Consider the following 13488-nt stretch of genomic DNA (forward strand, 5'->3'; position numbering starts at 1 on the left):
CATACACATACATAAAAATACACTCAAAATACAAATATACATACAAATGTAAATACAAATACATATCCACATCTACAAACAAAATACACATACAAATACACATCTAAAATATCAAATTTTCGTCATGAACAGTGGTGGTGGCGGTATACTCCGGCAAGAAGGTGGGAAATGGAGAGGAAGAGGGAAAACATAGAAGTAGATCAGAAAAGAAAGTGAAGACGAAGCTGATTTTATTGTCGATGCTCTTTAGCGGCGACGGGCGACCTTTAGCAGCGACACAACGGAGGGAAAACTATCTGGGGTTTCCTACATCGTTTGATCATTGCTTAAATCGACGGATGGGGTTGAAATGACGCGGATCGCCAGAACAGGCAATAGCGGCGACGGGTAGCCTTTAGCGGCGACACACCGGAGGGAAAATAACGCGGGGTTTTCTATATCCTCCTAGTCGTTGGATCATCATCTAAATCAACGGTTAGGGTTGAAATGACGCGGATCGCCAACATAAGCCTTTAGCGGCGACAGACACTTTTATCGGCGACAAAAACGCGTTTGTTTGATGTCGCTGCTAAAAGTGACTGTCGCTGCTAAAGGTGTCGCCGCTATTGCCTGTTATTCTTGTAGTGTATTATGAATCTTTAATTAAAGAGGAACATCCAATGCTTTCATGCAATATCCTTTTCCAGTGGCAAAGTTAGATGGGGCGTTGGGGTACTACAGTACCTCCAAAAAATTATTTTATATATATAAAAAATATTATTTATAAATATTTTTTATGTTATTGTACCTCCAACTAAAGAGATTATAACATGTTTTTTAATGACCGATATTAGATAATTACATATAATATATATTGTCAATGTTTGTACCCCATATCAAAATTCCTAGTACCGACAGTGCTACTCTCCTTATTTCAGATATATTCATTGATTAAATTGGCAAAGCTTAACAAATTTTGGCCATACATTAGTTGTACAAAAATTGAAAGGCTGGATTGTTTCCAAGTTCTACATCAAATTTAATGGTTGCAAAGTCTTTTAGTTGCAATGAGGCAGAGACGTCAGAAACAAATGGCGGCAGGCTGCATTTGAGAACATAGATTGTTAATTATTTTGCTCAAGAAGTATACGACATGAAAATTAAAGAAAATTCCAAAAGTGAATTTTTAATAAAAGAATCATAAACTTATCACTTGTTATTATTATTTTCTTTTATAATATTTAATTTCTTTTCTTATATATACTCTCTAAACATGAAACATGTCTTTTTCTATTTACATTTCAATTTAAATCTTCTTCTAATTCTTTTAAACTTAGAATGATTAATAAAGATTTTGAAATTAAAATGTTTGGTAATTAATTATGTGAAATAATCAATTATTAAAAATCTTCTATTCCACTTATTTAATTACAATTATTATTTATGTTATTTTATTTTTTCAACCGTTGATCAACACGGTTACAACCTAGTATTATATACATGGAATACATCTCATAGCATTAAATTAAGTTAATTAATGAATGAGAGAGAAAACTTTTAAATTAAACTGCTTTTCCCATCTTAATGTGATCATATTTAGGCACATCTGGCCAAATGCACAAAATTAGAGCACTGTTGGTGCAAAACTAACGCTTATCGGATTAGGTTTTTTTTTTTTTTTTTTTTTTTTTTTTTTTTTTTAATTTTTTAATTAAGGGTTTTTTTTTTTGCCATAAAACTTCTAAGATTTGTACTCAGATGAATATTCTAAAACAGAGAACATTAAAAGTTTATACCTAAAAGTTTCTTTTAATGCATTGTTATTGTTGTTGCTATCGTCACTGATCTGAATGGTACTAGAAATAACCTGTTTAAATATAAGGTAAGCGGGTAATTGGTAATCCAATGTATAGAGATAATGTTTGTTCTTATAAAATAAACTTTCACATGAGGAACTTACATCTGAGGGTACACTATGAGTGTCATACTTACCATCCCAATATATAGTGCATATATTGGACAACTGTATGGTGCTCAAAATCTGAAAATAAATATCATCAAGTTAGAGAGCCAAACTGCAAGATAGCACGACTGCACCATTCTTGTTTTTATTTAAGTACCCAAGAACGATGTTCACTAATCCAACTCACTATGTCTTAGATATAGGAAAAGATGACTTTTAGTTTAATGTTTTTGAAAAGTATTTTCTAGAAAAAAGTTCTCAAGTTCCTAGTATTTTCTGGTTTTTCACTATAACTCAACTCAACTCTCAACTCTCTCTCTCTCTCTCTCTCTCTCTCTCTCTCTCTCTCTCTCTCTCTCTATATATATATATATATATATATATATATATATATATATATATATATATATATATATATATATATGCCCCGTTCCCCATATAAAAGAGCTGCCAACTCCATTTCATAATATAGTTCTTTTTAATATGAATGTCCACATAGATATTTCTGAAGCCATTGCTAGAATCACACAATGTTTTTCCTTGCTAAACAACATAAGAGCTACCAATTACCAAACGCCAAAATACCATTCTTATCAAGGACAGACTTTACGACACACCCCAACGGAACTTGGTTCCGATAAAATTTGCACCTCTATCTGTAAAGAAGAGCCTAAGCAGAGGCGTGAACACTACGCTGCTGTTTGTTTTTTCGAAGCAAGAATGTTTAAAGTTTGTTGACCACCTCTGCAACCCTCTGTAGCAGAAGAGGTGGAACAAACGGCTACAACATTTAAAAAAAAAAGTCTGTTTGTTTTTTAACGTCTGCAGACTGCTGCAGTAAGTTAAAGTAAGACGTGAAGAGGTTTGAAGCAGCTGATTTAGTGTTGCGCAACGCAGCACACGCGCAACAGTTTTTAAGTCAGAAGTCTTCTGAAAAAAACAAACATCTGCAAAGGACCAAGTGTTGTGCGTGTGCTGCGCGACACAACAATAATGGGCTAGAAGAGGTTTTTTTTTAGAAAAAACAAACAACACCTACATTAGCGAAATCCTCCATGTTCCCTAGATTTATTAACCTTGATACACTTTAGAATTGAATGTAGTGACTGTGATGACATGGATTTTATTTGAATAAAGAAATTAAATGGATCAATAGAAGGAATAATATGGTGATTAGGATAAAATATGTGTTTAATGGGTTGTTGGCGTTATTATATAGGCATGTACTCGACCCGTCTCTATTCCATCGTGATAATGAACAAAACCGGGGATAACAGATCCCAACTCAAATTACTAACGTTTTAGTAGACTTTAGTAATATATATGCCATTAACATTTGTGGTGCATTTAGTTTCTGAATAATATTGACGTTTTGTTATTTAGTATTGGTATTGTATTGTATTATATCCATAATATTTTGAGGATGTTACACCTTGATGGATGGTAACCCTCGTTGAATTCTATGATATATAGTTTTCTAACATAAAAATTATCCACAATGATAATTGTACGGTTTTTAAGATTCAAGCATTGTTGATTTGATCCTTGCACAAAAATTAAGTCTTAAATAGGCTTGAATGATTTGATCCTTACACAAAAATTAAGTCTTAAATAGGCTTGAATGACACTGATGAACTTAAGTTCAATAAGGAAGACTGATGAAACAAAAATCTAAAATTTAAAATACAAGTATAGAGTTTTATAATTTTGGAACGAACATCGTAAACTATTTGAAGACACGTTTTTATCCTTTTCAGATTACCATATTTTATGTAATTTCGTACGTTAGTTCATAGATTATTATATGGTTTATTTATTTTTCATAAAAACTCTTCAAATAATATAACACATTCAAAACAAGTGCATTTGTTCCTAAAACTTGACTCTATCCCCTCATTAATAGAACATCATCAAAACAACTAGAAAGAGGATTAATAATATCAAATTGCACATTCAATGTTGCCTTCTAATTATTCACCATATTAGTCCTTTGAACTCAATTTTGGAATTAGTTAATTTGCAGAACACATTTGTTCACTTAACCGAATAGGGGGTACCATGAGCTGTTTGTGGTTCTTTAAACATATAAACTTTGAAAAAACTAGAAACGACCTTACATGGTTCTCAACCATTTAGAGTCATTTATTAACACTCTTGTGACACCTTTGAATAGTCAGTTTATTAATTAATAATTGTTTGATGTCCAAGTTGGGCATTTATGATCATGGATAATCAGTTTGGATATGCATGTTTTGTTGATTGGATTTTGGATTTAAATGATTCAATACGGTTGATGTCTATAAATGGATCTAGCTTTCATTTCATTTAGTTATTTGTTTATTGTGCTTCTGATTTTCTACTTTTTTTTTCTTTTGCAAGAAAGTGTGTTACACTTTATGATTGAGGGACTGCATGTAAGCTTATAAACTATAATCTCATATCATATGTGTGCTTGCGTGAGAAAGAGAGACTTACAGGGTATAGACCATTGGTGATGTATATGATGTCATCATTTGAAACATCACACTTATCATTTCTAACCTGAAAGTGATGTGAACAATTTATAATTAAGTTTGACTCATGGAACAATGAATAAATACAATAACTTTAATTTTTTTTAATGGTATGCGACATCAAGTTTGAAACATATGGGATTCAATTCAGGGTATGGAGGGTTTCATACCAAGCATCATGGTTATGCAAACATCATGGTGGTTGAACCATTGTAATAAATAAATTTATTAGTATCTATGAAATTAAGAAGGTCGTGTAATGGAGAGATAAACAAAATGGTATAACATAGTCGGAAGAAACGTACCAGAAACTCAATAGCCTGTCTAATATGCTTAAGTTCATCCCAAACTAGCTCTGCATACTGTTATACAAGAATTTTATGACATTATAGAGTAGTCAAATAAGAATCACTTGCTCTACTTACCAAAGACTTATGGAACAATTAATTAGCACAAACTAAGTTTAAACATGGTCTTCTTTTGGCTATTGTAGGTTCATAGATCAACCACAATGCAAGTATTATAAAATTTGAATAGGGTGATGACTAGGATTGAATAAGAGTTGAATAAAATGTAGGTGATGACATGCAGTAAGTTGAATGATCATTGAATGGTTCAATAGAAGCAATAAACTGGTGATTAGGACTGAAAAGGTTTATAATACGTTGTAGGTAGTGTTGTATACATGTTTAATGGATGATGTGACAATCCATTGAACTCTATAGAGTTGAACGGATTGTGGATGCCCTTACACTAAAATGCAATAGACACTCAATATTTCTTCTACTTAGATATAATACTCAATCTTAATTATTGTATATTTTGCTTTCGATCATTTTGCTATTTAACTAATACATATGTAGCAACAAAAACCAATGTAGGATGTAAGAGTAATTATAGAATTATATATTGGTCAATAATCAAATAATTCGAATAATGAATAAACGGACATCATAATTTTTTTTCCTAGACCTAATAATTTGTGTATGTATGTAGGTACATATTACAAATACATATGTAGGTATATATGTGTCTGTGTGTGCCTATATATATATATATGCCTATATATATATATATATATATATATATATATATATATATATATATATATATATATATATAGAGAGAGAGAGAGAGAGAGAGAGAGAGAGAGAGAGAGAGGCTAAACTGGAATCTAATCCACATATAGAACTTGTAATTTTTAGTGGGCTATTTGCTTTAACGATATCAAATTGTGTTATGGATCAGTTTTCACCAATGTTTTTGGGTTTGGCTTTTATTGCCAATTTTATGTCAAATCATTAGTGTTATACTCCCTAAATTTGAGTAACCTAATATATATATATATATATATATATATATATATATATATATATATATATATATATATATATATATATATATATATATATATATATATATATGTTTAGGTTCATGTGAGACCATTATATTTTGTAAAACGGAGGGCCGCACTGATAGCCATTAATTTTGAAGATAAAAAAAAGATTATTAAAATAAAAAATAATTGAAATTTTTTAAATATTATTTTTGTCATTTTTATCCCAAAAAATAAAATAATAAATAATAAAAAAATGAAAAATATTATTGTTTTTATTTATGAAATATCTATGAAATATTCTAGAAGCATATTAGAATATTTCAAGTATTTTTTAACAAAAATCGTAAGTTTTTTTTAAAATTTTATTTATTTGTTTTTTATTTTTTAGGTAAATAAAATGCCGAAAATAATAATAAAAAAAAAGAATTTTCGAAAAATTTCTTTTATTTTGCGTTTTAAAATTATTTTTAGATAAAATTAACATGGTCTCAAATTACCTGAACCTATATATATATATGTATATATATATATATATATATATATATATATATATATATATATATATATATATATATATATATATTGGATGGGCCGAAGTTTTAACCGTGGACCTTCTATGTGCGTTTCTATCTCAGAAGCTAGGATCATATATATATATATATATATATATATATATATATATATATATATATATATATATATATATATATATATATATATATATATTGGATGGGCCGAAGTTTTAACCGTGGACCTTCTATGTGCGATTCTATCTCAGAAGCTAGGATCCTATCACATGGGCCAACGGCTTTAATAGTTGCCAGTTTTGTCACAAGGTGAAACCCTATTGGTAATAACCCGAGTTCTACTTAAGGAGATAAATGGGAAGATACGTAGGGAAAGTGAGAGATGTCGAAGGAAAATCGTTTTCCTGAGTTTTGTTAATGAAAGGAAAGTGAGGAGAGAGAAAGGATTTTAGAGCCATATTTTCCTTCCAAATTTTCCTCTCATGTTAGACGGATTTGAGAAGAAAATGAGAAGGAAATTTTATGTTTTATTTTCTTTTTCGTCCTAACTCTGGAACACAAAAACTTAAAATTTCCTTTCATTTCCTTCTAACTCGGGATTACGGAATAATGAATATTTTTCCTTCACCTCCCTTTGTTTCTGTCAAAATTTTCTTTTTCTTTCCTTTAATGAATTTACGAAAAAACTCAGGAACACGCGTTATTCTTTTTGAAAATTTTCTTTTATTTTGCGTTTTAAAATTATTTTTAGATAAAATTAACATGGTCTCAAATTACCTGAACCTATATATATATATATATATATATATATATATATATATATATATATATATATATATATATATATATATATATATATATATATATATATATATATATATATAGATATATATTGGATGGGCCGAAGTTTTAACCGCGGATCTTCTATGTGCGATTCTATCTCAGAAGCTAGGATCCTATCACATGGGCCAACGGCTTTAATAGTTGCCAGTTTTGTCACAAGGTGAAACCCTATTGGTAATAACCCGAGTTCTACTTAAGGAGATAAATGGGAAGATACGTAGGGAAAGTGAGAGATGTCGAAGGAAAATCGTTTTCCTGAGTTTTGTTAATGAAAGGAAAGTGAGGAGAGAGAAAGGATTTTAGAGCCATATTTTCCTTCCAAATTTTCCTCTCATGTTAGACGGATTTGAGAAGAAAATGAGAAGGAAATTTTATGTTTTATTTTCTTTTTCGTCCCAACTCTGGAACACAAAAACTTAAAATTTTCCTTTTATTTCCTTCTAACTCGGGATTACGAAATAATGAATATTTTTCTTTCACCTCCCTTTGTTTCTGTCAAAATTTTCTTTTTCTTACCTTTAATGAATTTACGAAAAAACTCAGGAACACGCGTTATTCTTTTTGATTTTTCATAAGGTACGTAGAACCACAAGCAACTTCAGTTTTTCAATGAAAAAAATGTGAAATGCAAAAATAAAGATACATAGGACGAGAAGAATCGGGATAAATGATCACCTCTGTTGCCTCACAACACCATTGCTCCAACTTTCCTATCCCTGCTTTCAAATATTCCACACTTCTGAATGAAGACGACTCCTGTCGTACAAGAAGACTATAGAAAGAAGATAATCACCAAATTAAAGAATCTTTACCACCGGAAACAAAGAAAATAACCAATGGAATAATGGATACACCTGTTAAAGAGCTCCACATTGATGTATGAGAATATTTGAGCAAATAGCATCTGAACAATTGTTGAAGGCACCTGAAATTGTACCATATTAGAAAATTTTGGAAAAAAATCTCTAAAGACTCGTCACCTACTTCGACGATGAATTAGAATTTTATGGAATGTTATTATAATTCCAATAAGAATTCCAATCACTGTATCCATCTTTAAGAACTAATGAAATGCATGCTAAATACTCCAGCAGTTATATGTCTATAATGAGAAAAACAATAATGCACATACAAAATGTTCTTTTATCGTGCTACAAAGAATGTTGAGAAGATCAACAATGCCTTGCCAGTGATTGAATTCTGAGTCTTCCTGGAAGGATTCATCCGATGTTATGAGAAATGTCGGTGGAGCCTGAATTTTCAAATTTCAATATTAAAAATACGAATTGAAATTTTTAAATCGCTTGTAGACATTGTGTCAAGAAGTGGATTAATCAAAAGTTCAGCTACCTTAATACATAAGTCTAGTACTGGTCTCAGCTCCTCCTTGAAATTGTCACGAATAATGCGATATGTTTTCTCTACAAGTGCTTTTAGTAACTGACGGAAAAGCAAAGCAGGGTATTTGGCTTGAACTTGTTGCACTACCTTAACTGTAGCCTCAGCATGTGTGTCAGCAAAATCAAAAGAAGATACGGAAAAAGAAGATTCCTTAAAAGTAGAAAACCATGTCTTAAAACATTAATATATCAATAGGAAATAAAAATAGCAAAAGTAAAATAAAAAAATCCATACGGTTGTCATTCTTCCATGAGTTGGATCTCCACGTTCAAGACTTTTTTCAATTAAGAATAATAAAGTACATGTAAATGATAGCCAATATGCCATCTGCTCATTATTATCTTCATCCTGCATTCAGAACGACTGTCATTAAATTGGAAGAAACCGATAAATATTTTCTATGTTTCAGTAGCATCACGGAAATGAATTTATAGGATGACACAAAATAGGGATGATTTAGTTACACAAATCTCATTTTACTTGTAATGTTGCTAAGCTTTGTATGTTGATAAATGTTGCTAAATATCTCGCGCCCTTGAATTAATGTGATTTGTAAATAATACTTTTTTTTATTAATCATTAATGGAGGAAGTACCTCAGTTGCTGAGCGAAATATCTGGATAACTTGATCAAAAACCGTGGTTCTTTCATTTTCAAAACATTTCCAATAGAGGAGGCATTTGTACATTGTAAATGCTGCAACACGTATGCCATGACAGAATCTGAAGTCTTTCATAAGAAACTGAATAAGTTCAGCAAAATCTCCCTGCAGCTACATTTAAAATTTTAAACTCATAAGCCATTTGGTATTTAAACTCCCCTTAACTGTTGATGAAATTCCAACAATTCATTCAACCTAATATTTATATAATGCATAAGTAAAATAAGACTGTGTTGGCATGGAAGACATTCAACACCTTAAGTTGGCTATCCTCTATAAAAGGATTTGCAACTCAACCCTCTTAAAAAGACAGTTTCATATACAAAGGCATATAAAATAAACCAAAAAAGATTTTAATTTGTTCATTTGGAAGCAATTACATTGGCCTGAAATTATTCTAATTTTATCTTGAGTAAACTACTGAAATGGTCCCTATGGTTTGGTCAAAATTACACGTTTGGTCTCTTACTTTTTTTTTTTTTTGTTTTTTTTTTTTTTGCATTCGGATCGTCGCTATGGTTTGATTTTATTGCGTTTTTCGTACCTATGGTTTGGTCAAAATTACACGTTTGATCCCTAACTTTATGTATGTAAGAGACAAAAAACACAACAAAATCAAACCACAAGGACGATCCGAGTGCAAAAAAAGAGTTAGGGACAAAACGTGTAATTTTAAACAAACCGTAGGACGATTTCAGTAATTTACTCTCTCTATATATATATACTTAGATAAAAATACTTACTTGAATATCCAATGCATCTTCAAGCTTTTCATTGACCTCTTCCATGGCAGGCCGTTCCATTGGATCAAAACTAAGGCATTGATAAGCAATTTGTTTAAAGGTGTCAAAAGAGCTTCTGTCAATTTGATTTTTAATATCATGATCGATTAACATGTCTGCTTCATTTTCATAGTATCGTCGGACTAAATTTATTAGAGATTGTGACATATCATCTCCAATGTTTCTGATACTATAAACCAACATCCCTCCCAGCATTTCAAACATCACCACACCAAACGAGTATATGTCTGATTCTTTACTGAGAATGCCGCTTTCATCGTAAGTGGGATCTAAGTAATACTGGGTTCCGGCTACTTGGGTATAGAGTTTGGTATTTGGCTGATTTCTTGGACCCGATTTTGATAAACCAAAATCACAAATTTTTACATCCCAATTGCGATCTAATAAAATGTTGGCACTCTTGACGTCTCTGTGTATTACCCTGTCATGCTCCCCAAGACCCGAATGAAGGTAATTAATACCTCTTGCTGCCCCTATGCAAATATTCAGACGTTGTGTCCATGTTATGCCACGCATCTTATTTTGATCTTGGAGATGATGATCAAGGCTTCCATTGGTTGCATACTCATAAACTATAATCATCTCATTTTCTTCATCACAATAACCAACAAAAGAGATGATGTTTTCATGGTGGAATCCCGAAATCTTCTCGACCTCGTTGCGGAATTCGCGCTCCCCTTGGTAGCTATCCTTAGCTAGGCGTTTGATTGCAACCAGACGATTTTGCCAGCGGTTTGAGAGTTGTCCTCTGTAGACGTAACCAAATCCACCGCCTCCAATACGTCTTTGCGAACTGAAGTTCTCGGTTGCAAGGTTGATCTCCTCCAAAGGAATTGAATAATTTTCAAGGTTTAGGCGGGAAGAAGTCATTTTCTTATGAAATAGGTGGTGAAGCCTGGGTATTGTATGCGGCTCAAAAAAAGACTGGTTATGGTAGAAGCACACCACTGGCTATCAATAATCAATAATACAGAATGAAGTTTGCTTAGAGGCGCTACCTAATTCGCCATGCCTTTATTCAAAGGTCAACTCCTTTAAAATTAAAAATATTATAAAAGATATACAGAATATTAGGAGCAAATAACTTTAAGTATTAATATATTTCTTATGCCAGCTATATTTTAATTCTTAAAACCTTAAAAATTGTACAAATTGTTTAGATGCTATGGACAATATAATATTCGGACAAATAGACTTGCGTATTATAATATGTCGTTTCTATATACTAGCTATGAAATTATGTTTTTTTGTTCACACCTCTTCGGTTTTCAATTTCATTTGGATTTTTCTAAACATTATTCCACCATTTAATTTTGTAAAAAATATAAACTAGAATTTTTTTAACGTTTTAAACAACAAACTGTTATTGATTCTTAGAATAAATAGTTCAAAACAAACTTAAACTCTAATTCTTGCCAATCCTCATAAAGACTCATGCATGCATTGTTGGTGATTTTAATGTCAGCACGGCATTTTGTATAACTGGATTTACATGTGAGCTAAGAGTATACTATATGTTTGGATATGTGCAGAGTGCAAGTATGTATAAGATCAAATTAGAGGCCGGTTCGATGACAAATCTGGGGACCGGGGGTAGCGCCCACGGGTTCAAGGTTTCCAAAAAGGGCAATCAGGGTCTAGGGGTAGCGGCCCTAGCGGGGTCCAAGGGGCAGAGCCCCTGGCTCGGGCCTTGCGGGGTTTGGGCCAGCGCCCCAAAGGGTCTTTGGATTACCTTGACTTGTTTCCAAAGGAACCCATGACGGCCAACACTAAGACAAAATCCCACATATCATTTTTTATATTAAAACTACTCTCCTTTTAAAGATGATATCACTTTTTAGCTCTCGTTTTTTTTCAAACGAACTCACAATTCTCTAGCAATTTGGCTTACGTTTTCTGTTCCTAGATTCGTAAGTGTCCCCTTTGATTATCGTAGGATGAATTTCTTGTAACCTGGACATATGGTAGAAATATTACTTCGGAAAGTGCTTACACGATCCAAAGTAAATACAGATCTCCACTATAAACCCTACCCAATTTCTAACATGCATTGGTTCAAACTAGTTCGACAATACTTTAACACCCATGGCCATCATCAACATTGATCATATAACATAGAATCATCCCAAACGTGTTAGCATAAATGTATAAATCCTAGATCAATATGTATTATTGAATGAATGTGTAAAAGTAATATAGATACGTGGATCCATTGATCATGTCGTCGTTTTGATGCGGAACTTTGACGACTAACTTAAAACAATGTGTGATGGTTCCTCAACAATGGTTCATTTGTTTCTATCAACAAATATATGATTTGATGATGGTGATCAAAGAGCTAAAGTACAAGAAATTGTTATGTCATTTGTAATGATGGCATAATTGTAACATTCTGTTAAAAATAAATAAATAAATAAAATGAATAATAAACCCCGAGATGTAATATATATTTTTATTTTATTTTAGCCCTAAATCTATACTAATTTATCAGCGTTAGCCTTAAGGAGTTAAATGGTATAATTTCCAGAATTTGGGGTCTATATTGTAATATTAGGACTTGAAATGTAGAGGATTTTATGAAGAAAGGTTTTTTTAGTAATTGTTGGATTTAAATTGAAAAGGAATTGTTGAGGCGGGGACCAATCTAGTTAAAATTCATCCAACATTGGAAAAACATTGGACTTGAACCGTGTTCCTTACCTCTCCCATTTTTAAGAGTTCAACACCCCCAAACCCTAACCCTACATCATCCCCAACCGCCACCTTATCACCCCCTCATCTCGAATCGTCACCGTCAACTACGTCGCCACTGTGAGCCACAGGAGATCATTGGTGCACTGCAGACGTCGAAGCCGAGAACCATGAAGTTGAGGACGAGGACCGACGACGGACATCATGATCGCTATTGTGATCGGTGATGGATGCAACCGCTTCTCTGATGCAAATGCTTTCCTTCCCCCTTCTGCTATCTTTCAGGTCATTGCTAGCCGTCGCCATCGACCCTCAGACGACCCTTCTGTTGCCCCGTTCATCATCCATCACCACTTTCCACCGTGAGGGAAGTTAAGTTATGTACGTGTTTTAGTGGGTGCTCCGTCTTCATGTATGTGTGCGTATCACTGCTGCAATTGTGACTTGTGTGTGAATTATGGCTGATCGGAAGTTGAAGAGAGGCACCATGGTAGCCACCAATGGGGGCTGCCGCCCTTTCTACTTTTTCTACCACCACTGGCCACCGTGTGTTGGTGGGTGTTGGTGTAATATGGCGTTTGAGTGTGTGTTCCAATGGTGGATGTTGTATAAGGATTTCTTAGTTAGAAGTGAAGAAAACCCACCACCACCACCGTGAGGTGGTGGCTGCCACCTTCTGCCACCGTTCTACCACCACTGGCCGCCACTTCGGGTGGTTGTGTGTGTATGTGGGGGTTGGATTAAGTTCACGTGTAAACCGAGAGGCTT

General features: G+C 32.9%; 1 protein-coding gene across 2 annotated transcripts; it reads right to left on the minus strand.

Annotated features, from left to right (window-relative positions):
* Nucleotides 1-802: 802 nt before the first annotated feature.
* On the minus strand, nucleotides 803-10987 carry LOC145071020 (myosin-6-like). Of its 2 annotated transcripts, XM_079017966.1 has the most exons (12): nucleotides 9970-10987; nucleotides 9161-9337; nucleotides 8800-8913; nucleotides 8515-8715; nucleotides 8297-8416; nucleotides 8019-8089; nucleotides 7840-7936; nucleotides 4761-4817; nucleotides 4418-4483; nucleotides 1940-2020; nucleotides 1776-1846; nucleotides 803-1081 (listed from the first exon to the last, which is right to left on the minus strand). In XM_079017966.1, the coding sequence occupies exons 1-12, from the start codon at nucleotides 10897-10899 to the stop codon at nucleotides 967-969; spliced, it is 2100 nt and encodes a 699-aa protein (XP_078874092.1). In that variant the 5' UTR covers nucleotides 10900-10987; the 3' UTR covers nucleotides 803-966. The 2 variants fall into 2 exon arrangements, with proteins under 2 accessions (XP_078874092.1, XP_078874097.1); XM_079017971.1 differs by lacking the exons at nucleotides 1776-1846; nucleotides 1940-2020 and having other exon boundaries at nucleotides 909-1081.
* Nucleotides 10988-13488: the final 2501 nt, after the last annotated feature.

Source organism: Lactuca serriola, chromosome 1 (assembly GCF_051521515.1).
Source record: "Lactuca serriola cultivar US96UC23 chromosome 1, Lser_US96UC23_V15, whole genome shotgun sequence".
Lineage (NCBI taxonomy): Eukaryota > Viridiplantae > Streptophyta > Magnoliopsida > Asterales > Asteraceae > Lactuca > Lactuca serriola.